The sequence below is a fragment of the Macaca mulatta genome, chromosome 2 (genome assembly GCF_049350105.2).
Source record: "Macaca mulatta isolate MMU2019108-1 chromosome 2, T2T-MMU8v2.0, whole genome shotgun sequence".
Classification (NCBI taxonomy): domain Eukaryota; kingdom Metazoa; phylum Chordata; class Mammalia; order Primates; family Cercopithecidae; genus Macaca; species Macaca mulatta.
The window spans coordinates 129,954,230-129,979,816 of record NC_133407.1 but is presented as its reverse complement, the minus strand read 5'-3'; the positions used below and the strand labels follow the sequence as shown (position 1 = coordinate 129,979,816).

The following is a 25,587-nucleotide window of genomic DNA, read 5'->3' as shown; positions in this document are numbered from 1 at the left end:
ATCTTCGGTCAATAATATGAGGGTCTCAGATAGTCTCACATTGTGTGGATTCCAGGTGTGATATGTTGTTAAGCTACATTGTAGCCTCAGAAGGCATATGTGAATATGTGCATGCCTTCATTCATTTTGATTACTTTGAGTGCCTGCTGTGTGCGGATGGTGACACTGAGTGTGTGGTGCAGAGCCTTGGTAAGAATTCCGTTGCAGCACCATGATGGGCAGAATGCTGCAGGGTGTGGAGTCTGATTAATTCTGTCTACCAGGATCACTTTGTTGGGGTAATGGGGGCTGGGGGTGTTAGTTTTTTTTTTCCCGGTCCAGGGCTAGATTATGTGAAACTTACTTTCTAACTGGAGGTTCAGGCGAAGCAAAGAGCTATAATGTGGATTTTGCTAATTCATTAAGTAAGACGTGTTGAGTTTGATCTTGAAGTAAAATTATGGTAGATTTGCCATTTTTGGTGAGTCCACACTCAAGTAGTTGACGGTGGGCTTCGTGAATCACAGTAATTGTCTGGAAGAGTGGAAGGGCACAGCTTCTTAGGGATGGGGAGTTGGCCAGCTTCAGTATGTTTCAGACTAATTGGCAGAACTAAAATGAGGAAGGATATACAGTGTGGATTTCTGTCTTCTGTAAGGTAACCCTGTTTGCCCATCTATCTTCACTGGCTCCGGTAAGGAACCTGGTTGATCTCTTGAGGAACATAACAGTGATAAAGACTTATGTTCCATTTCACTTTCTGAAGAGGTAGAAAAGACACTGGCAGAAAAGACTGTGATTAGGGATGTCTGACATGGGCACTGGGGGGGGACAATGGGAAAGTTTTCTCTCTGCAGTTAAGAGGTGTTTCCTCATTTGCACGTGGTTAAACGAGATAGAGAAAGAGTGATTTATACATGGTTCCCAAATTGTGTAAGAGCAAGAATTAGAGTCTGGGTCTCTGCCCCCCAAGAAACACAAACTGGTTGCCATAGTGTTGACAGGGTCAGCACACTACAGACAGTGGTCCCAATCCTGGCCCACTGCTTGTTTTTGTAAATAAAGTTTTATTGAAACATAGCCTCACTCATTCATTTACATATTGTCTGGCTGCTTTTACATTATAACAGCAGAGCTGAGTGGTCGTGACAGAGACAATATGACCCACAAAGCCTAAAAATTTACCATCTGGCCCAAAGTAGAATAAGTTTGCTGACCCCTGGTGTAGAAAATAGGTGCATAAATTCAGGGGTCAGAAATTACCCACTCGACCCACCTTGTCTCAACTGCCTTTGATCTCCGTGCCCTTTTTTCCTGGCTGTTATCTGTGACATGAGATCTTTTCCATCACTAGCGGGAACACCTTGTAAACCAGGCTTTCACAGAACTGTAGTGGAACAATCACTTATGAGAAAAAGTTTTAAATGTTGGTTTCAAATGCTTCCATCTGTTTCACTGTCTAATTTAACATTAGCTCTGAAAATGTAGCCAAGTGGGGAGAGCTTATCTTGCCTGCTTTCTGCCTTTGAAGACTGGTTTTATTTTTGAAGCCTTTAACAGGTGTTGGTTTAATAGACTTCTGCTGTATTAAGTTCTCCTCACCCCAGAGGGCAGCCCGAGGGGTAAACTGACACTGTGGATGGAGGCAAATGCCACGTGACCTGGCCACCACACACTTCCCCCGCTCCCTGTAAGTGCATAGTCACTGGTTTTGTCTGGTTGCAGAGAAAGGCGGTGCTCTTCCTTCAATGAGGCCAGTAAGAATGATTCCTAGCACAACACAGTCCTCTTGCCTTGCACCATCCTCACCCTTTTCTGTAAACTTAAGTGGATCCCTTTGCAGCTTACCTTCCCTAACAATAAAGATACTTGTTCCTCCCTTGATGGCAGATCTGTCAAGATCTCAAAGAAACTGCGCTGTTCTTTCCATCCAGAACATCCAAAGTAAAAACTTGAGCTTCATCTGCCTTATTTGCTGAGATTCAGTCACATGAAGTCCTGTGCACATTTGCTCCTCACACAGGACTCCTCACACAGGGGAAGCTAGTGTGAGAGCTGGGCCACCTGGCTGAGGCCAGCTACGTAGACCAGTCTGAGCTGACCAAGAAATGGCCAGCTAACATTCAGATTTAGCCAAGCTTTGGAAGTTCATGGGTGGAATCTGGGCCAGTGCCCTTAAAATTCTGCCAGGAGAGCCTCTCGGATGGGCTAGATAGGGTCACGCTTCCCTGGGCTTGCATCCCGGCTCCTCTTGCTTCCCAGCTGTGTGAACTTGGACAAGCTCCAGCAGACCTCTGAGCCTCAATTTCTTCAATTGCCTAAGTATAGTTGCTTCTCAACTGACAATGGAGTTATGTCCAGTTAAACCCATCCTAAGTTCAAAATATCATTAAGCAAAAAATGCATTGAATACCCCTAACCTGAATACCACAACCTAGCGTAGTCTACCTTAAATGTGCTCAGAACACTCATATTAGCCCACAGTTGGGAAGAATCATCTAACACAAAGCCCATTTTATAATAAAGTGTTGAATATCTCGTGTAATTTATTGAATACTGAGTGGAAAACACAATGGTTTTATGGGTACTTGAAGTACAATTTCTATTGAATGTGTATAGCTTTCGCACCATTGTGAAGTCAAAAAATCGTTAAGCCGAACCATCGTAAGTCAGGGACTGCCTATAGAAATAATAGTACCTACCTTGTTAGATTGCTGTACGATGGCATTGATGCTTTGCCCACGATCTGCTATATACATGATAAGTGTTCATTAATTGGTCAGCTGTTCAGAGGTAATAGAGGTGTGGATCTTTTTGGGAGCTGTGCAGTTAGTTATATTAAAGGAGTGAAAATGATGATCACTTGGGTTTGCATGTAGCATTGAAAACATGGATAGTTTCCTGAAGGTGGAATGCCTGGTTGAGCGAGGGCAGCAGACAGGTTTCCATGGCACCAACTATCAGGCAGGAGGTGGGAGGGCTTCCCTGCAGGGGTTTGAATGCCAGCTGCTTCCTCTAACCTTCATGGAGGGGAGACCTAGAGAGGGTATCTTAGACTAGCAGGCTACGTCTGGAGTGGTGGGGTTGGTGGGGTTTGGTGGGCTTGGGTCAGGGATGTGGCCTCAGTTCCACTTGCTGTGGGAGTAGGGGTGGGGGGGTGTCATCCAGATGCTGGGGAATCTATCAGATCTCTAGCCACCCTGAATCCTGCAGAAGTTGCAGTCTGGGATTTGCTTTGAAGCATGGGGTCTTCCCAGTGGCTGGGTTTGATGCTCTCCAGCTGGAGCAGACTTCTTTTATGCTTGAAGTTAAGAGTGAGAGCTCTGAGTCAGCCCTTGGTTCCTGAGAGGGGAGCCAGAGCTGCCTGTTTGCATTGAAATATGTCAGAAGAGTAGACAAGAACCAGTCATTAATACTATTTATTCTTTTTTCCAGAGCACCTCCTACAGACTAGATCCTTAGCCTGGCTCTGATGACACAAACATGACTACTAAAAACAAGAACTCATTTTATTGAGCAGTTGTTACATGTCAGGTCATATCAGCCTATGGGGTATATGAACTTCACACACCACTTTACAGAGGGGGCTCTTCTGAGGCTCACACCTGTGAGTGGGATAGCTGGGATTTGAACCTGGGCAGGGAGACACTCAAAGCATATTGTTCCACAGTGCTGTGCCATGTTCCAGAGTAGGAAGAACTCACTGGCCTTGAATGGAATTACCAGAGTGCACAGACACATCTAATGCAGTGAGGCTCTTGCTCTATCAGGGAGGGGATGCAGAGTTCTGCAGGAGTGCAGAGCTTCAAAGTCAGCTGTCTTGAGCACGAGGCATTCAGGAAGGGTATAGTCAGGGTCCTGGGCTACGGTCTAGAGCAGAGACAGATCCCAGAGGAAAAGGTGGCAAGGCTGCAACTGGTGGCACACACTCGGAGCCCCAGATACTTGGGAGGTTGAGGTATGAGGATCTCTTGAGCCCAGAAGTTTAAGTCCAGCCTGGGCAGCGTAAGGAAGACCCCCATGTCTAAAAGTAAAATAAGAAAGAAAGAAAAGGTGATGTGTGTTCTTCAGCCTCTGGAGCTGCCCTGGACTCAGTACTTTTGCAGGGCACTTGACGAACTCTTCTCTCCTCCCAATCCTGAGTCCTGATTGAATTCATCTGTTTGCGTGATTTGCTTCTGCTTAAATGCCGGTGAGTCTGAAATCTGTGTTCAACCTCAGCCCTTCCGAATTCAACATGTGCTCTTTGTGGTTCATTCAACAGATATGTATTGAGTACCCACTATGAGCCTTGCATTGTTCCAGTGGCTGGAAAGATAATAGTGGACAAAGCAAACATTTTCCCCATTGTGGTGCTGCATCTTGGTGGAAGAGAAAGTGTTAAACTAGAAATAAGCAAACACTGAGGCTATTAGATGATAAATAATTAGGGCTATTTAGAAAAATTAAGCAGGCAAGGGTGTGGAAAGGGTGTGTGTGTGTGTGTGAGTGAGTGTGAAGGGGTTTGTGGTTTTAGAGAAGGTGGCCTGGGAAGGCCTTGTTGATAAGGTGACATTTCAGTGAAGACAGAAGGAAGCGAGGGCATAAGACAAGTGTCTGGGGAACAGCATTCCAGGTCGTGGGAACAGCAGGTGTGAAGGTTGTGAGGCCTGACACATCTGCAGACCATTGTGGGGCAGAGCATGCAAAGTGGAGGAGTAGGAGGTGAAGTACGTGTATAGCAGATCACATGTGCCTTGGAGGCCATGAACAGGACTTGGGAGACACAAGAATCATCATTTGAGATTAGAGGAGTGCTGTGAACTGACTCGCATTTTGTTTTAATTTTTTTTTTTTTTTTTTTGAGATGGAGTTTTGCTCTTGTTGCCCGGGCTGGAGTGCAGTGGCATGATCTTGGCTCACTACAACCTCTGCCTCCCAGATTCAAGCAGTTCTCCCGCCTCACCCTCCTGAGTAGCTGGGATTACAGGCATGCGCCACCACGCCCGGCCAATTTTTTATTTTTAGTAGAGACAGGGTTGCTCCATGTTGGTCAGGTTGGTCTCGAACTCCTGACCTCAGGTGGTCCGCCCACCTCAGCCTCCCAAAGTGCTGGGATTACAGGCGTGAGCCACCGTGCCTGGCCTTGTTTTAATTGTAAATTGTGGTAAAATACACATAACATAAAAGTTACCATCTGAAGTATTTTTTAAAATGTAGAGTTCAGTGATGTTAAATGCATTTATGTTGTGCGACCAGCCTCCAGAACTTTTTACCATCTTGCACAACTAAAACCGCATACCCATTTGGTATGGTTTGGCTGTGTCTCTACCCAGATCTCATCTTGAATTGTAGCTCCCACAATTCCCATGTGTCATGGGAGGGAGCCAGTGTAATTGATTGAATTATGAGGGACGGTCCTTCCTGTGCTGTTCTCATAATAGTGAATGAGTCTCACGAGATCTGATGGTTTTAAAAACGGGAGTTTCCCTACACAAACTCTGTTTTTGCCTGCTGCCATCCATGTAAGATGTGAGTTGTTCCTCCTCGCCTTCCACCATGACTGTGAGGCCCTTCTAGCCATGTGGAACTGTGAGTCCAATTAAATCTCTTTCTTTTGTAGATTGCCCAGTCTTTGTGTCTTTATCAGCAGCATGAAAACAAACAAATACAGTAAATTGGTACCGGTAGAGTGGGGCATTGCCGAAAACATACCTGAAAATGTGGAAGCGACTTTGCAACTGGGTAACAGGCAGAGGTTGGAGGACTTTGGAGGGCTCAGAAGAAGACGCGAAAATGTGGGAAAGTTTGGAGCTTCCTAGAGACTTGTTGAATGGCTTTGATAAGAATGCTGATAGTGATAATGAACAATAATGTCCAGACTGAGGTGGTCTCAGATGGAAATGAGGAATTGTTGGGAACTAGAGCAAAGGTGACTCTTGTTATGCTTTAGCAAAGAGATTGGCAGCATTTTGCCCCTGCCCCAGAGATTTGTGGAACTTTGAACTCGAGAGAGATGATTTAGGGTATCTGATGGAATAATTTCTAAGCAGTAAAGCATTAAAGATGTAAGTTGGGTGCTGTTAAAGGCATTCGTTTCAAAAGGGAAACAGGACTTAAAAGTTTGGAAAATTTGCAGCCTGACAATGCAATAGAAAAGAAAATTCCATTTTCTGAGGAGAAATTCAAGCTGGCTGCAGAAATTTGCATAAGTAACGAGGAGCTGAATGTTAATCACCAAGACAATGGGGAATATGTCTCCAGGGCATGTCAGAGATGTTTGCAGCAGCCTCTCCCATCACAGATCCGGAGGCCTAGGAGGAAAAAGTAGTTTCATGGGGCAGGCCCAGGGTCCCTGTGTTGTGTGCAGCCTAGGGACATGGTGCTCTGTGTTCCAGCTGCTCCAGCCATGGCTGAAAGGGGCCAACATAGAGCACAGACCATGGCTTCAGAGGCTGGAAGCCCCAAGCCTTGGCAGCTTCCATATGGTGCTGAGCCTGCAGGTGTGCAGAAGTCAAGAATTGAGGTTTGGTAACCTCTGCTTAGATTTCAGAGCATGTATGGAATGCCTGGATGCCCAGGTAGAAGTTTGCTGCAGGGGTGGGGCCCTCATGAAGAACCTCTGCTAGGGCAGTGTGGAAGGGAAATGTGGTGTGGCCCTCATGAAGAACCTCTGCTAGGGCAGTATGGGAGCCCCCATACAGAGTCCCTACTGGCGCACTGCCTGGGGAAGCTGTGAGAAGAGGGTCACTGTCCTCCAGACCCCCAAATGGTAGATCCACTGACAGTTTGCACCGGGTACCTGGAAAAGCCTCAGACACTCGATGCCAGTCTGTGAAAGCAGCTGGGAGGGAGGCTGTACCCTGCAAAGCTGCAGGGCTGGATCTTCCCCAAGACCATGGGAACCCACGTCTTGGATCAGTGTGATCTGGATGTGAGACATGACTGCCCTGCTGGATTTCGGACTTGCATGGGACCTGTAGCCCCTTTGTTTTGGTCAATTTCTCCCAGTTGGAATGGCTATATTTACCCATTACTGGTACCCCCATTGTATTTGTGAAGTAACTAGATTGCTTTTGATTTTACAGGTTCATAGGCAGAGGGACTTGCCTTGTCTCAGACAAGACTTTGGACTGTGGACTTTTGAGTTAATTCTGAAATGAGTTTCAAGACTTTGGGGGACTGTTGGGAAGGCATGATCGGTTTTGAAATGTGAGGACGTGAGATTTAGGAGGGGCCAGGGGCAGAATGATATGGTTTGGCTGTGTTCCCACCCAAATCTCATTTTGAATTGTGACTCCCACAATTCCTGTGTGTCATGGGAGGGACCCAGTGGGAGGTGATTGAGTTATGGGGGCAGGTCTTTCCTGCACTGTTCTTATGATAGTGAATGAGTCTCATAAGATCTGATGGTTTTAAAATCAGAAGTTTTCCTGCACAAGCTCTTTTTTTTTGCCTGCTGCCATCCATGTAAGACATACTTGCTCCTCTTTGCCTTCTGTCATGATTATGCGGCCTCCCCAGCCATGTGGAACTGTGAGTCCAATTAAACCTCTTTCTTTCATAAATTGCCCAGTCTCAGGTATGTCTTTATCAGCAGCATGAAAATCGACTAATACACCATTAAACAACAGATCTTCCTTCTGCAGTCTCCCCGGTCCCTGGAAACCACCATTCTACTTTCTGTTTCAATGAATCTGACTACTCTAGCTACCTCACATAAGTGGAATCATACAGCATTTGTCTTTTTGTGACAGGCATCTTTCACTTGGTATCATGTCCTCAATGCTCATCCATTGAGTAGCATGTGTTAGAATTTCTTTTCTTTTTAAGGCTGAGTAATATCTCATTGCATGTATATACAACATTGATGGACATTTGGGCTGTTCCACCTTTGGCTGTGGTGAGTAATGCTTCTATTAACATAAAGATATGTATGTCTCTTTGAGGTCTGCTTTCAGTTCTTTTGATACACAGAAGTGGAATTGTGGGATCATATGGTGCTCCTCTGTTTAATTTTTTGAGGAATCTGCATACTGTCTTCTTCTGCAGGTGCATCACCGTTTTACATTTCTACCACTGGCATACAGGGTTTCACTCTCTCCACATCCTCACCCACACTTGTTATTTTCTGTTTGTTTTTTTGTTTGTTTGTTTTAATAGTAGCCATCCTAGTGGGTGTGAGGTGACTTCTCATTGTGGTTGTGATTTGTATTTCCCTACTGAATAGTGATGTTGATCATCTTCTCATGCGCTTGTTGGCCATTTGTGTGTTTTCTTTGGAACAATGTCTATTCAATTCTTGGCTCATTTTAAAAATCAGATTGGTTGTTTTTTGTCATTGAGTTGTAGGGGTTCTTTATATCTGGATATTAGCCCCTTATCAGAGATGTGATTTGCACATGTTTTCTCCTATTCCATGGGATGCCTGAAGTGACTTTTTTTTAACAGATCCCTCTGGCTGCTGGGTTGGGAATAGACTGTAAGTGGGCAAGGATGGAAGGTCTAGTCAGTAGCCCATGAGCATGGTTATCTTGCATTTCCAAACTAGAACATTTTGAATCATTATTGATGCCCCCAGTTGTCATCTCCAGCCCCCACCAGGGCAGGTATCTCAAGGTAGGATGCTGAGGTTGGGAGGAGACGGGTGGGGAGAGGTCAGCAGCTTGGATCAGAGGGTGGAGCCGGTAGGGTGGGCAGGACCTAATCAGAGGGTCTCTTGTGCCTGTCTCTGTATTGCCGCCATCTCTCTTCTGGCCCACGTGGCATCCATTCCCAACTTGTTAGCTTGGCCTGCGAGGCATTTGCTGTTGTGGTCCTGCCCACCCTACCGGCTCTGCAATCTGATCCAAGCTCCTGGCTTCCCCCAACCTGTCTCCTCCTGGCCTCAGCTTCCTACCCTCAGACACTCGCCCCGGCACCTTGTGCCAGGCAGAGCTGAACACTCCCTTGCTCCTCTCACAGACCCTGTCGCTGCGGCCCTCACTCCCATACACCCTTGTCTCCCATCTCCACGGCTGCCTCTTCTGCCAAGTGGGGAACTTTCCCAGGGGGTGAAAGAGACTTGTCTTCTGCACAGGGTCCTTTATGCAGAGTGAGGCTTGGACTGTGTTTGATTCAGTGAATGAAAAGACTGACAAGAAAGAAGCAAAAGGTACCAGACCACAGACAAAGCCTGAGGAGACAGAGGAGGAGGTGAGGGAGAGGACAAAACTGGCGTGGGAGAGATGTTGGGCCTGCAGCTGTCCCACGGCTTCGCAATGTAAGGCTTCACCCCCTCTTTGTGCCCTTCTGGGCTGGTGGCGCCTGGCCCTTCTGTCCAGCACGGACCCTTTTCCTGGCTCCCTGATACCGTATTCACAGTTCCTGGATAAGATTCAGCTGTGTCGCCTTTATTTCTTGTTCTTTTTCTTCCCGTACTTTACATAATAAAGGTTTTCTTTTCTTTTTTCCTTTGGAATCAGAAAACTGAAGAGACTATCTTTATTAAATAACTTAATAAAGAATTCAAAGGAAGTGGCTTTGGGGGCCAGAGGGGAGAGGAAGGGACTGTCATGCCGGGGAGGTTCTGTGTGCAGAGTTGCACCCTTGGAAATGGACTTTTGAGTTCAGGGCCTGGGAGACTCGTGAAAAAAAACAAAGGAGTCCATGAGAAGCCCCAGAGCTTCTGGGAAAGAGGTCCTTGTTTATGCCTGTTGGAACCGATTTGGTCAAGTGTTTGTTTAAAGGAGATGCCACTTGGTAAGCGACGCCTGGCTTACTTGTGTTGCGTTCAAGAATGCTTTGATTGGCCGGAGATGCTGACACTGTTTACTCAGAACTGGCTCGAGTGTGAGTGCCTGGAACCTAGAGGCCCAACGCCACCACCCAGCAGATTCCTAAGTGTCTAATATTGAAGTGAGGGCTGCAGTGGTTTAACTCTGCCGGGCAGCGCCAAACCCACAACGGGGCAGTTAGCTACCTCTAGCCTTGGCTAGCATTTGTCTTTCTCTTGACTAATAACTGTTGCTTTTTTATATTGTGAGTTTGACAGAAAGTAGATTAAAAGTGCACGCAGGCCAGCTGTGGTGGCTCACGCCTGTAATCCCAACATTTTGGGAGGCCAAGGTGGGTGGATCACGAGGTCGGGAGATCGAGACCATCCTGGCCAACATGGTGAAACCCCATCTCTACTAAAAAAAAATTTAAAAATGTAGCTGGGTGTGGTGGTGCGTGCCTGTAATCCCAGCTACCCGGCAGGCTGAGGCAGAAGAATCGCTTGAACGTGGGAGGTGGAGATTGCGGTGAGCCAAGATGGCGCCACTGCACTCCAGCCTGGCGACAGAGTGAGACTCTGTCTCAAAAACAAAAAAGAAAAAACACCACACACAAGTTACAGTGGAACATTCCTCTCTTGGGAGGTGGTGACCACTAAACATTTACCTTCACATTTGCCACATGCTGTATGTGGTTTTAGGCTGGATCGTCCCTATCCCTGAAGTGATGAGTTGTGGCCCCATCTTCCAAATGAGAAAACGGAGGCACAGTGCTTAATATTAATGGTAGAGTCAGGAGGTTCAGGGGACTCGATTTCAATTAGACCCAGCAGTGAGCTCCTCTTTCCCATTTTAGATTGTCAGGATTTTGTCATAATCTTTTTTTTTTTTTTTTTTTTGTTTAAATCCTCTGTGTCTGGTATATGGTAGGTGTTGGTAAAATGTGAGGTGTGTAAATGAAGTGTTAAACTGGATTAAAGTGAACTCTGGGCTGTGGTGCCTATGGCTCTTGTAAGTTATGAGGCTGGACTAGGTCTGAAGGTGATGGGTGAGAGTTGGACTGGAGCTATCTGGCTGCACACGGCACATCCTTTATGGTGAGTGCATCCATGGATTCTGGTCAGGTCATGCTGGTCTCACGTGGTGTTCGGTGTCACTGCTGTGTTGTTGCCCTTGGAGAGAGAACCCTAGGGATACAACTTTGACAAACTTGTCCCAGATTAAAAACCTGATATTCTTCTAGCACCTGGCCAGCAGGTAATAACTCGATGGGAAAAGAAATAGGAGATCTCATTTTTAAGAGTGTCACTGCATTATAGTTATATTGCAGTGGTGGGGGGAACAGGAATACTAGTTTCTTGTAGTTACTTTGCAAAAAGAGATGCTCAAGTCACCTCCCTTGGTGTGTTTCAGGCAGCACAATAAGATTCGCAGCGTGGAGGGGAGCCAGCTAAAGGCCTACCTTTCCTTGGAAGTGTTGGATCTGAGTTCGAACAACATCACGGAAGTGCGGAACACCTGCTTTCCACATGGACCGCCTATAAAGGAGCTGTAAGTGCCTTTGTTCAGCTACCTGTGGCTGGCCCTCTGTGTCCAGCCAGCTAACACCTTTACCGGCACCCAGTTCTGGACACAGGAGGGATGCTTCCTTCCCTTCTCAGCCATGGCTGGGCCAAGTCAGTGGGGATGGTGCGGACCTTCCCTGAGCAGGGCAGGGGCGGGGCCGGTGCATAGAGCACATCCAGATCTGCAGCATTATCCTGACATTACAGACAGACAAGGGACAGAGGCAGGAAGAGGTTACTTAGCCTGTCCAGGGGACTCAACACTCCAAGATGAGAGTCTAGGACTCAGGTACAAGTCGATCTTGACCACAGAGCCTGCTTTCTTTCCCATTTCCTTGGCTGCCTCTCAGAAATCCTTCCAGAGGAGATTCAGGGAGGATGGTTAGAGGATTCACATTGGAAGCCTGTTTGACAAGGCTTAGCTTATCAGTGCTTATCTTTCTAGTGTCATGCACTGTAAAACAAGTCTTTGGGTTTATTTGGGGGAGGGAAGTTACTCTATTCTGTGGGTTTTCAGCACCTTTTAGGTTTATCTGTTTCTCTTTTACCCATTTTAATGTCCCATCTCACACACAATGGATGGTAGACAGGAAGGAAAAAGGAAAAAAAGTTAAAACCTACTTAATCAACTACTTGTTGGTAGGAAAAGTGTTACTCTGGGAAAGAAACTGCAACCCCAGGCTAAAGAGATGTTTTCTAATTCCAGGTGAGTTTTTATTCCCTGTATCATTACTGTTCCAGAATTAACTTTGGAAATCATTTGCAAGGCTAGTTTAGGGGTCATTGTGACCTATCTTTTCAGGGAGGGTGAGGTTTGGCACATGGATTTTCCAAGTAAAGACTGCAAGGAGAGGAGTGATTTCTTTCTTAGCCTGCATCAGGGCGCCAGAGTTGGGAACAGGAGGCGTTGGCTTTTGTGAAGCCTCCAGTGTGGGCCCTCAAAAGATGTCCATGTGACATCACTTTGCTTGGGACAAAGAAACCATAACTGCTACACTTAGTTGCCTTGACCTCTCCCTGCACGAAAGCGGGAGGGACTTTCTATTTTGGCAGCTATTGGGTCATATATCTTCATCACACAGGCTGTTCTTTAATCTGGGGTGTTGAGAACAAACAGTTCAGGCCTATTTGCAAAGAATCCTTTTGTGCCCTGTGCTAGGCCACTGCCTGCTGGAGAGACAAAAAGTGCCTTGCTCCCTTCCACCCTCTGTGGTAGAAAACCCTCTCTGGTCTTTCTCCTTTTCACTTAGGCCAGAAAAAGCAGCATTTGTTTGGGGAAGACAGAGGAGAGGTGTTGGAGACCACTTCTCACAGGAATGCCATATTGTTCCTCCTTGTACTTTCTTTTCTTTTCTATTGCTTGATATAATTTGCATACAGCAAGATGCACAGATCTGAGCTGCAGACTTCTGTGCCTTTTGAGAAGCAGTGTCTGCCTTTCTCTGTTGTCACAGGAGGTGCCCTGACTTAATCACACTGTAAATGTAGGTACCATGATGTATTGCTTGTTTTCTGAAGGGATTCTGCACAGGTCTCTGCGCTAGAGTGTTTGTTTGAGGCATTTAAAATTACAGAAATGAATTAGTTTGTGTTTATAGTGTGTTATGTAATTTATATAGCAAGACCCATTTCAAAATTAAAGGCTATTTCCCTAAATTACTAAATCGACACTGACCTTGCCTTTCGATCGATTTTCTGCTTTCTAGGACTTTTCACATCAACCTTGGGCACTGGGTAGTGAGAAGAGTCCTGCAGGTGGCTCCTGATGCAGGGCTGGTGTGTCAGTGGACGTGGAGGTGTTTGAATTTCACTCCCACCCTCTTGGGGTGGCCCAGCAGCTTCAAGGACAGTGTGTTTTCAGCTAAACCGGCCTTGCCCTCGGGGCTTAGGTGCACAGTCCTAACACCTGCATCGCTCTAGCTCCCCATCCAGAGCCTGTGGCTGATAAACCTCTCATTGGAAACCTGTCCCGCTGGTGTCTTAACTAATCTTCCCAACTCAGACCCAGAGAGGTCTGGTGTCTGTAATGAAATGAGGAAGGCCCTTGACCAACCACCGCATTTTCTTTCCTGAATCATTCCAGCAACCTGGCGGGCAATCGGATTGGCACCCTGGAGTTGGGGGCATTTGATGGTCTGTCACGGTCACTGCTAACTCTTCGCCTGAGCAAAAACAGGATCACCCAGCTTCCTGTAAGAGCGTTCAAGCTACCCAGGCTGACACAACTGTGAGTATAGAAAACTACACTTTAATTAAGGCTAGCCAAACTTTATGGAGGCCAAATTTCCCCAAGGACCTCGTACCAAACGCCACCCTTTCCTTGCTCCCTTTGGTAAAGCTCTCTGTAAATTACCATTAATGGCAGCACCTCATAAAAGCAAATTCAGAGCTGGGTCTGGTGCTGTGGCTGCCTCAGCTTGCTGAGAAAGAGATCCACTGAGTTTGCTTGTCTTCCCTCATGTTTTCCAAAATGGAATCAGGAATCCTGCTGCCTAGCTGATGCTGGCTAATGCTGAGGCTGCATGGGTTTGGGTTCTTATTTATCTTAGATGTTTTTCTGTATTTTTTAAAGATACCCATAAAATCTGTACCTTGGACATGGTGGTGTCCTACACTTCTCGAACAGTTTGAGAGGAAGTTAGTGTAGCCAGAGTTAGTAAGCAAAAGACAGGCCTTTGTTTTCATTTGTTAAATCTAACAAGGTAGTTGATTTATTATTTCTTTATTTCTTTATTTTGATACAGAGTCTCATTCTGTCCCCCAGGCTGGAGTGCAGTGGCGTGATCTCAGCTCACTGCAAGCTCCGCCTCCCGGGTTCACGTCGTTCTCCTGCCTCAGCCTCCCGAGTAGCTGGGACTACAGGCGCCAGCCACCTCGCCCGGCTAATTTTTTTGTATTTTTAGTAGAGATGGGGTTTCACCGTGTTAGCCAGGATGGTCTTGATCTCCTGACCTCGTGATCCACCTGCCTTGGCCTCCCAAAGTGCTGGGATGACAGGTGTGAGCCACCATACCCAGCTGATTTATTATTTTTTTGAACAATTTAATTGTTTAGTTTACTGATGGAAGGCTGAGTACCCTTCTAGAAGGCAGAGTTTTAGATTCAAGAAAAGCTCTGTTAACCAGAGCCTGATGAAGGACTTTTTCCCTTTTTTTTTTCTCTGTACCCTCTGTTTAGCAGAAGAGTGTGTTTCAGGAAAATAAGACAGTTTTGGAAATTTTGTTTCAACAAAACAAAGTAATTGCCGAGGGCCAGGTTGGCGGCAAGATGGGGTGTGCCTGGCTCTCAACCTGCCTGGGTTTTACCTCCCCTGGGTGGGGAGTCCTAGACTTTGCCCTTTTCAGTCTGTGGAGAAGGTCTCAGTGATTCCTGAGAAGGTTTGTGTGGAGCAGCATCATGAGACACTGCAGAAATATTTGGGGAAAACCAAGGGCTTTCTGGCTGCTCTGTCTCCCCTTCCCGCAGGGCTGCTAATGGCCCACCGAGATTCCTGACATCTTTTGGTGAACTGAGGCTTTGTCATACTGGGGCTAGAAGCCAAGTGTATATGACTTGTGGGATGTCTCTCCCCCATCTCCCCCCCGCCCCCATGTGCAGTCACTTCTCTCTATAGTGGAGATGCTATGAAATGCCTCCAGTGGAAAGTGGTGTTGTCATTTGATACCTAGTGGTTTGGTTTTTCCTGGGTTGAGGCATGTGGTGTGGATTTCTGTTGCCAAGCTCAGAGATACCTCACGTAAGACATTCACCCCTTGAGTCATACCCACGTCCTCACTGCAGAGTCACAAATGGCAGTGGTGCTACTGGGGGAGGAGACGTGAGCACACACGCGCTCGCTTCCGTGCAGCTACGGGCCCAGCCTCGGAGCTGACTGTGGAGAGCGGGGCCTCACTCACCCCTCTTTCCTGCACTAGCTGTGATCAAGTGGTGGCGTCAGTGCCTGCGTGGCAGCCGAGACACATGGTGGGCTCCCCTATACGTCCTGGCTTCCCAGGGATCCCTGCACTGGGGTTTCTCCTCTGGCTTGGAAACTTAGCCAGGACTGCCTGGGAATGGTTGTGGGTGGCATATGCACATAGGACACTCTGACCCTGCTGGCTTCATCTCTTTAGGGACCTCAATCGGAATCGGATTCGGCTGATAGAGGGCCTCACCTTCCAGGGGCTCAACAGCTTGGAGGTGCTGAAGCTTCAGCGAAACAACATCAGCAAACTGACGGACGGGGCCTTCTGGGGACTGTCCAAGATGCATGTGCTGTAAGCGCAGACCGGGGTCCTGGCATTGCTAAGGATTGCTGTGTGGTGTGGAGTGTGGGGTGTGGGGTGTGGTGTGTGTGTGTATGTGCACATGCGCGCCCACACCAGCATTACTGTGTGTTGTGGTCTATGTGTGTGTGTGTGTGCACGTGCATGCCCACACCAGCGTTCAGCTGTGCACTGGGCATGGAGTGGGGCACCAGTGCCCAGTCCCTTTCTCCTGAAGGATTCTTCAAGATTTCAGCCGGACCCAGCCCCCTTCCCTTTGCATCTTCACCTGGGCCCAACTCAGTGTCTTGGGACGGGGCCAAATCTGAGGGTATTTTCCTAGCAGATCAGAAAATCCACTGAAATCCACTTGGGGGAAGTTTCAGCGGATTGACTCAGATCAGTTGGTTGATGGAGGTGGAGTTACGGGCCATTCTGCCAGGCCTGCTCCCCTCAGCCTGCATCCACTGCCCCCGCCCCTGCTTCCTCGGTGAACGTGGGACTGCGGAACAGACCCCTCCTCACATCCTCTCTACTCCCACACCACAGGAAGTTCCTTCTCTCCCCTTCTGGGTTTGACAGTCTTTCTTGAGGTGCAGGTGGGCCAAAAATGTAGCGCTCATCCTAGGAGATTTATTTCTGTCTTGTGAGCTAATCAAGACACTGGGTGCAGATGTTCAACTTTTATCAAGGGAGCAGTCTCTTCAGCCAGATGTGTACAACAGCACAACAGGCTTGCCTGCACAGTGACGTGAAACAGGAGGGCAGCATACAGAAAAGGCTTTTTAAACGTTAAAAGCATTTTTAAACATTAAAATTTATTTTTAATCAAAAGTAATTCATCTGTATAGTTAGATAGTAAAGAAAAGCTGTCACTGCCCACCCCAGCCTCCCCCGCCGCCTCCCCCTCATTCTCTCTTCACCCCAGTTCCTCTCCTAAGAGGCAGGCACTTCTAAGCCTTTCTCTTTCTCGTTTTTCTGTTTTTAGCTTTGCTGGTTGTTCCTTCCAAGTTAATATACTGACACCACTGTCTTTACTTACCCACTTGCGATTTCCTGCTTTAGAGTCAATGATTTAACTTGCTTATGACCGCCCCTTCTCCCTTCCAGTCTGGGCAAATTATATCATGACTTGTATGCCCTTTACTGGTTTTCTTGGCAATGGAAACCAACTAGGCCCAGGTCCATCCACGTGTTGTGCTGTGTCACTCTGATCGGTGTCTCTGCATGACCAGCCCTCCGTGCCCTGTGAACAGTGAGGATGTTTCTGCTGCTGGACTTCTTGCTCTACTCATTCTCCAGCCTTTGTTTTACGTATTCAAAAACATTTCGCTTGATCTCCTTCAGCATGTCATTTTGGACTTGGAAGTCCAAGGTGGTCATGTGCTGAGTGGACTGAAGTTAAAAGAGAATTCTCAGAGGAAAATGGGGTTAGCACCTACCATTGGTTTTTATGTTGAACAAATTTATATAAATTGAGTTGTCTTGGAGGTTATTTATACATTAAGTGCTTACCTTTTGAGCAGTAGCAGAAAGAAATATGGAAAAAAGCAAAACTTAGTTGCCCAAAGCCCTTGTGTAATATTGAACACGCAGCAAAATTCGAGTTATGGTCTTCTGTTGAAGAGGCGGTCACCTGGGCTTGCGCTGTCTTTCCTAGCACATGCTGTGTGGGGAAGCAGGGTGCTAGCACACTTACACAGTGGGCCTGAGCGCTCAGGCCCAGCGCTGCCCTGAAACCCGATGTCCCCTTGTTCCCTTCTTGTAGTGACCCCATGGAGTCAGTGCTCTTAGATATCTTCATGTTATAGATGTGCAGGTTTATTCAGCCAGCAAGCTGCAAAATTAGGATTTAAATCCAGATAGTCTGACGCCAGAGCTAAAGCGGGTCTCCTAGCACAGTGGCACAGAGTCCAGCCGTTGGTAACCAGACCTGGGCTTGAATTATTTCTGGCCCCTTCCCTACTGGCTAAGCTGTGTAAAGTCTTAGGTTACCTGGCTTCTCTCAGCAGCACGTTCCTCATGGGTGAGATGAGGGTGATAATAAGAGCCTCCTCCTATTCTCCTTTCTATTCCTTTAATGGGCTTTGCCCTGGCCTGGAAGTCGTTTGCCAGTTTGTTGGCCTGGGTCATTTTTTGTTTTGTTTCTGGTAGAGGTGGGGTTTCGCTATATTGCCTGCACTGGTCTCGAACTCCCGAGCTCAAGCGATCCTCCCGCTTTGGCCTCCCCAAGTACTGGGATTACAGGCATGAGCCACCACACCCGGTCCTGGTTCACTTTTACTCGGCCAAAAAAGTCACTTCTAGGAAGCTCCTTCTTGCCCTGTGAACACTCTGAGTTGGCCTTGGCATGTGCTATCATCCATGTAGATTTGCCTGTCTTCTCCCAGCCCCTCCTCACATGCACATGTGTGCGAGTAGACTCCACAGTCGTCTCGTGCACTGTTCTAGCTTTCGTGGGACTGCAGGGTCAGATACAGCATAGCTACTCATTTGCTGTCTGTCCAGTGAAGGAGTGAAAGCTTGTCTTCATCCTGTGCATGGCTGTCGTTGCAGGCACCTGGAATACAACAGCCTGGTAGAAGTGAACAGCGGCTCGCTCTACGGCCTCACGGCCCTGCATCAGCTCCACCTCAGCAACAATTCCATCGCCCGCATTCACCGCAAGGGCTGGAGCTTCTGCCAGAAGCTGCATGAGTTGTAAGTGTCCTCGGCTCTGGGCTGGGCAGTTTTTAGACACTGCTTGGAGGTGAAAGTGCTAGGCCTGGTTCATTCCACCACACAGCGGCCTTGGGGAGGACTCAGAGACAGGGAGGCCAGTAACCCTGTCCCCAAACCAGCCAGGCCCAGAGTAGGAGCCTCAGCGATTTGAGCCCACATCGCTTATCTCCCCTTCACTTCCTCTGCATTTAGATTAGCAGGGGGCTCCGGGAATAGCATCTAGGTCCCTGCAGGGAGCCTTGGCCTCCAAGACTCTGTTGGGTTTGGAGACAGTTCCAGGGGTGGAGAGTTCCTAGGGAAGGGCAGCTCCAGCAGAGCGCTCACAGGAGCCATTTTGAGAGTGGCTATGTGTTAATGGCCGCACCAAATAGCATGCGGTTCTTCAGTGAGGGGATCATTTGGGCTTAAACAGAGACGGTGGCATCCTGACTGTGGATGAATTTGTGTCCTCGGAGTCACCACCTTCCTTCCTGTAGACGAGTTGCCCAGGCTCTTGGCCCCATTTGCACCGCAGTGGCCTGCTGGCAGAGGCTCCCGTGCAGTCATGTGTGTGTGCTTGATTCAGAGATGCGTGGACTCCTTTTGGAGATTTCCAGACAGGGCTCCCAAGTTGAGACTGAGAACTGAGCTTGTCTTGCCCAAAGTTCTGAGATGAGTAGTGACAGACTCTCCCCTGTGTAGCGAGGGGCAGTGGCCCTGGCCACCCTATCATGTCAGGGTGGGGTTATTGGACAGTGAACGCAGCATTCCTAAGGACTCACAGAACATCTTCACAAATAGATAGTTTGTGTTTTCACTGTTCTTTCCATTTTATATGCTCCAGTTTAGTCCACTAGGTTTCTTGATTTTTCGCAAGACTTGGGTGGGTTTTCTTTTTTGTTTTTTTCTCCTTTTTCTAGGCTTGGCTGTTTGAAAAAGACTCACCCACTGAAGTGAATGATTGTTAAGAGAGCCAGGCCTCAGTCTGTCTTGTCTCTCTTGACCTCACCAAACACACTCAAGGGGATGTGTGAATCTGATGTGGATTCTTGCATCTGGTGTTTGTGTCTGGTCTTCTGTGTTCTCCTCTCTCTCCCTGTCCTTCCTTCCCTCCTCTTCCTCCCCTCCCCTACCTCTGACACACACACACACACACACACACACACACACACACAGACACACACACACACACACACACACACACACACAGACCTGGAGTTTATATTTTGGTGACTCCATCATTATCTAATGCAAAACACAGTGGTCCTGCCTCTTTCCTAACTTTTCTTGGATTCTGTGAGTGTTAACCCTTTGGGTTCAGCTTCCTATGCTTCAGGGCCTGTAGCTGTACATTCCATGTCGTGCTGGATGGCTCCTTTCAGGCTCTGTAGTCAAGCTGTGACCCCAACAGGGAGTTCCTGGTTTTGTTGGTCAGAGCTGGGAGCTGTGGGAAACAAGAGAGGTCTTTTAAGTCCCCAAAGTCTGAGCCAGTTCAGTTCTTAAAGTGAGGAGCTGTCCTCTGACTCACCAGCATATTGCGGCCCCAGGGAAGGCATGCTGTCTTCTGCGGGGTGCGGGATCCCCCCTCTGGCTGGTGGAAGGCGTGAAGCCCTCTTCTGTGCCCTCTAGAAGGGGCAGCAGAGATCACAGAAGTGCGCTTGAGCAGTCCTAGCGGTTAGCACCATATCCAGGTAACCTCAGAGCCAGATTTGGGATTGCTTCCCAGCGTGTTTCCCACCCCTCCTTTAAGCTACATTCTTTAATTGCAGGTGAGGATATAATTTTGATCTCCTGCCAGGTCTATGCAACTGACAGACACCCTGACTTATTTGTCCAGGAGGGAAAGAATGCTGCTCCCAGCTGCCTTTAAAAACTCATTAATCTTCTCAGAGTTTATTTTCCATCTTCCTGCCTCGGCCCCAATTTTTCATTTTTCAACGATAGATGACCAGTAATGTCATGTAACCAACCCAGAGGTGCAGGAGTGCTGGGAGGAAGCTTTGATTCTGAGGCTCGGACAAAGCCTATGGTTTTACCACCTGCAGTAGGGGATCATGCTCTGAGGACCACGTGGATGGGGGCAGGGAGGCCTGAGCAGGAGGCTCCTGTCCTGGGGGAGTTGCCCCACTAAGGCGTGAGGCACAGGTGTGGTCGTCCCACGCAGGGGCTAGTGGTGCCCTCTGCTGGCCGATGCAGGGAGTGTGACCGGGGCTCCCTGGCTCCCTGGCTTGCTGTCGGTCATCTCCAGAATCCCAGGCTTCTGCTATGAGAGGTCTTTCGTAGCCTGAATCAGGAGCTGCCTTGGACAACAGCATGAAGGCACTGGAGCTTGAGAGTTCTTGTGTGTCATGACCTTGTGCGTAGTCTTCACAGTTTAACAGCTACCCTGGCCCCTGTGACCTACGCAACTGTTCTAGGAGTCAGACTAGTGTGTTGGGCACTGATGAGTTTCTAGCTGCATGGCCACTTTTACCCCCAGAATTCTGGGGGGGGGGCGCTATGCGCTTATGTGTGTGCATCCGTGTCATTTCCCACTGAAACCTAGCCGACCGTGGCCCGATTTCCGGTGGGGTGGGGTTGGGGGGCAACCACGCTAGATGGTGACATTACTGCCCTCCCTTTCCTCAGGGTCCTGTCCTTCAACAACCTGACACGGCTGGACGAGGAGAGCCTGGCCGAGCTGAGCAGCCTGAGCGTCCTGCGTCTCAGCCACAATTCCATCAGCCACATTGCGGAGGGCGCCTTCAAGGGACTCAGGAGCCTGCGAGTCTTGTACGTCTCCCACTCCTGACAGGATAAAAGGGTCCCCAGTGGGGAGAGCAGAATAGAGCAAACCATCTGCTTGTTGAACTCCATTTGCGTTGGCTTCGAGTCAGAATTGGATCCAACGCTGGCTTGCTCTGTGTGCAGAGTCTCAAACTTTTATGTAATCAACGGAGAAAGAACTGGTTAAGCAGAAAAACCTCTCATTCCCCTCGGATGGTGCCTAGAGAGGGATGGCAACTCCTAAAAAGTAGTTGTTCTCAAGCAGTGATGCCCACGTTGTGCTGGACAGGATGCTGGCTCCTAGTGTTGGAAAAAGCTTCCCCACGCTGAGTGCCTGGTGCGGCCTCCAGTTCAGCAGCCGTGGGTCAGTCTTTTCCATCTTGAGTCTTCAGTTGCAACTTCCGTTTTTAAGTCCTGAGTATTTTTTCTCTAAACCATGGGAATATTTCTGTGCATCTCTCGCCCTAGCATTTGAATTTCTTCAGCATAACCTGTACCAAGATGCCTCCTTTGCAAAAGCAGCACTTAAGGAATCCTGTGTCTCTCCTTGTACCTCATCAGGGGTCGGTTAACAAAGTGGAGGTGCTAATGCCGCTTCCCTTGAAGTCCCTAATTAGATGGGATTGGCAAAAGTGACTGCAGGATGCTTTTCTGAGGCTTGTGTATAAAACTTTTCCGTGGTTGGCTTCATAGAACTTCCAAGCGGCTATCAGCATGAAACCCCCAGAGAGGGGCATACGGTTTTCAGAGGATAGTGGTGGCGGGTTCTAGGGTCTCCTTCTCAGGTGTAATTCACTGCACAGAGAGGGGTCTGTTCCAGTGTGACAGGGAGGGAGGCCTTTGCACTTGCACCTGGCAAAGCCAGCTTTAACGTGGAGCCATTGCCAGGGAGTGTGAAAGGGGCCGGAGCCAAGCTATTCAGGCCAGGTCAGCCTGGGAGCCCATACAAGGTCCAAATAACAAGGCTGGGAACATTCAGACTGAGCTGGCCAGAAAGGAGAGAAAAACTTTGGCAGCCAGGGCTAGGAGCCGGGAGACAGGCATACAAAGCCACAGCCCCCGGTCCCTGGTTTTTTCAGTATGCAGATGATAGGAAGGAACCCACTGAGAGGAGAAGTCCCGTCCAGCAGCAGAATCTTCACTCTTTGAGCTTCCTGCTGTAAAAGAAAGGTGGCCGCCAGCATTTCACTCTTCATTCAGAGCTGCCCTCCCTGCTGGCAGCATTGATTCCTGCTGCAGCTTCTCACAGGAGACAAGCGCTCCTTTTCTGTCCCTGGCCTGTGTCTGCAAGGACTCAGGAGGGGAAAGTTTAAGAACCAAGAACCTTGTGGAAAGTTGGAGAGGGCAGAATGTGTGCAGGATGGGAGCCTGGTCGCCAGGTGTGATGTCTCGCCTGGGCACTGTGACCTGCTTCTGGAAGCCGGGAGGCCACTGAGTCATCGGCCATGGGATTTGTATTGCTGGAGGGGCCTGGGCTGAGGAGTTGGCCTCATCTCTCCAATCCTGGCGAGTGGGTCACAAGTCTGACTCAGCACCCAGATGTCCTCCCTGGCTCAAAGTCAGCGCCCTGCAGGCCTTGGGAGGAGATGGGCTCTGGGCTCCAGACCCACTGGCTGGCACAGAGGGGCCCACGGGTGGGCCCTGTGCCAGGTCTGTTTCTTCCACGTGCTTTCTGCAGTTTCTCGGTCATGTCCAGAAAAGGGACGCTGGTTGGTATGAGAGCAGACAGGAGCCTTAAGGAACCTTTTGGGCTGATCCTCGTGCCAGGGCCAGATGTCCGCTCTCCGGGGGCTGAATACAAACTGGGCTGTCTGCACCACCTCCCTCCCCCGGAGCGCGGCCTCCGCAGACAGGGAGGCAGGTGGAGCCCAGGGAAGCTTCTTGTCTGAGGCGTGTGTCGTCTTGGTTGGAAGGCTGAGAAACAGGGCGTCCCTCCCAGGGCCATGTGTCTCTTCACCCTACGTCCCGGCTGTGCCTCCAGGGTGCACCCAGGGGACTTCAGCTTCTGAGCAGCAGGCTGGGTGGGAGTTGGCTTTCCCTTCATGCCCAGACTGCTCGGTGAGCTGCTTTCTGTCCTCTCCCCAGGGATCTGGACCATAACGAGATTGCGGGCACAATAGAGGACACGAGCGGTGCCTTCTCAGGGCTCGACAGCCTCAGCAAGCTGTGAGTATCCGCGGCACGGAGCTCCGCCAGCAAATGCGCGGGAAGACACTTCTGTGGGAGACGTTTCTGGGGTGCCCCTGCGCCTCTCTGCTCTGGGCCCAGGCAGAAGAGAGCTGGCTCCACGCAGACTTTTGTTTGGGGAGAAGAGTTTGAAGAAGAGAGCGGGGGTCACCCCACTCCTCGTTGGGCAGGGGTCTCCTTGCTGGTTTGGGTGTTGGGTTCTTGGGGGCTGGCAACCCGGCATTTGGCGGCCTGGTGGAGCTTCTCTCGGGCTTCCCTGACAACTCACGTGAAAACTGCTGAATTTGCTGTTGTCCTTTTTACAAAGGAGTCTTGCCCTGTTACTCGTTTCTCACAGCTGACTGTGTAAAGCTCAGTCAGCTGTGAGGGCGGTGAGGCTCCTGACAGTACTGTCATCGTTAGCCGTCATCTCAAATGGAAACATCATTTCCAAGGGTCATGGTAGCAGCTGTTTTAATGTGTGGTTTGGGGTCTTTTTCCTTTTTTCCTAGCTCCTAGATTTTGCCAGTTAATCTGCCAAGCACCTGTGTGTGTGGTACCTAATGATCTCATGAGGGCAGGCTGTGTTAGGCAACCTCTTTATTAGTTGAGGAAAGAGAAGTGATGGGATTTTGCCCAAAACTACACAGTGGGCAAGTGGCAGGCTCAGGATTTGCTCGTTTGGCTCCAAAGCCCACGTTCCCTCCCCCTTGGCCCACCCTGTTTTCTCTGCATGTCACCAGCAGTTTCTGTAGATGCCACCCAAGGACCACGCAGGAGGAGGACGGGGGTAATTATTACTGTTGACTAGCAGCTTGGAGGGAAGACTGGAGGAGGGCAAGACGGAGCGGACGGCCGCCACTCGATTCTCCCACCCCGTCCCCAGTGACCGGGAGCTCGGCAGAGTGCGAGTGTCAAGTAAATATTTGGAAAGCCCTAGTGGAGCTCGAGGATAGAGGAGAGCCTGTGGTAGGGAGAGTCTTTTCATATAGTAGATGCTTCTGATTGGTTTGGAAAAGCATGGCATTTCACACCTTTTATATACAGGGTCCTGATTAGGAATAAGCTCTGTTGGCTGTCTGAGGAAGGTATTTCTTCTTGAGCGTCCCGTACTCCAGCAGCACGTCGGAGATGCTTGTCAATGTTTCTTGTCCTTATCGTCCCTAAAACAATGCTGATTTTCCCCAACCTTGAACCCATACGTGGCCCCTTTTTATCCCATATAGGGCAAACCTGGGAAGAGCCAGAAGTACCAAGTAGGCTGAGGCAGAGGCCTTCTTAGCAAGAGGAGCTCCAGGTCTGGGACGTGGCTGCTGAGGTGTTCAGCACCGGGGCCGCCATTCAGCATAAGCCTTCCTGGCCTCGGCCATAACTGATTGAAGGGTGAGGGTGGGGAGAGTGGGCGGCATTGCCAGCCCTCATGGGGCATGTCCATCTTTAGGATCCTGGAGCTGTTTCCTGGGTGTCATGGCTTCTAGGAGACTGTCTCTCTACAGAAGGCCCGTGAGGTGTGCCTGGCCTCGGGTCACCTGGGCTTCCGGTGCTGCATGAGTCTGTCGCTGCCTTCCTGAGTGCGCACCCTCTGTGCCCTGGTGCTTTCTCCTTTGTCCCCCTGCTGGACCAGGCTCAGCACTTCCACCTGAGCCCCAAGAGGTCAGCCCAAGCTCCTGCTTTCCTCGCTTGTTGTTTGTGGTGGGCTCCACACTGAGCTGGTCCTGAGACTCCTGGGAACTTGTTAAAATCTAAGCCTCACCCCACGCAGCCACTGAGTCAGCTTCTTGGGGCTGGAGACTCTGTGTATGTTTGAAAACGGGTGAGAGAGAAAGACATGCATCCAGTTGGGGAAGCTGGGACAATAAACAAACAAGAATTCCTTAATATGATTAAGTATATGCAATCACTTATGTAAGTGTGATGCTATCATGGTTATGTGGCAAAGGAAACGAATCATTTTCTTCTTGGATAAAGAAAATGGTATGATGCCTATGATGTGGATTCCATAAACTCCTGCTGGGTTCGAGAATGGGCAGTGGCTAGAGGTAGAGATGAGGCGAGATTGGCACGACCGGAGGATGGTTGTAGCTGTGTGACGGGCACTTGGGGTTCAGGATACTACTACGTCTACCTAGCATAGTGTGTGCAAATTTCCACATTGAAAGGGAAGCAGAGAAGTAAATGCTTCTCATGTGATCCTGGTACACAGGGCTACTTAAAAACTGCTGTGTTTGGCATATTGCAGATGTTGAGTCGATGTTTGTTGAACGAATGAAGGGAGGGACAGAGGAAGAACCCAGTGCCTCTTTGGTCCCCTCCCCACCTGTCTACTCAGAACATTCCAAGAAAGCTCTGTGCTGTGGCCCTGGCTGAGAGAAGTGACCACAGACAGCACTGTGTTGCTCCGTGGGAGTGGCCCAGTGCTGGCCTGTTGGGATC

At 49.0% G+C, this 25,587-nt stretch overlaps 1 protein-coding gene across 5 annotated transcripts in view; it reads left to right on the top strand.

Moving 5' to 3' along the window:
* The window catches only part of LRIG1 (leucine rich repeats and immunoglobulin like domains 1), a 126,623-nt gene that overhangs the window by 72,184 nt on the left and 28,852 nt on the right, over positions 1–25,587 (top strand). For all 5 annotated transcript variants that reach the window (XM_077993307.1, XM_077993306.1, XM_077993304.1 and 2 more), the window contains 6 exons: positions 11,127–11,264; positions 13,362–13,505; positions 15,391–15,534; positions 18,079–18,222; positions 20,851–20,994; positions 23,074–23,154. In XM_077993307.1, the coding sequence (XP_077849433.1) occupies positions 15,524–15,534; positions 18,079–18,222; positions 20,851–20,994; positions 23,074–23,154 (380 nt within the window). In that variant the 5' untranslated portion in view covers positions 11,127–11,264; positions 13,362–13,505; positions 15,391–15,523. The remainder of the gene's footprint in view (positions 1–11,126; positions 11,265–13,361; positions 13,506–15,390; positions 15,535–18,078; positions 18,223–20,850; positions 20,995–23,073; positions 23,155–25,587) is intronic.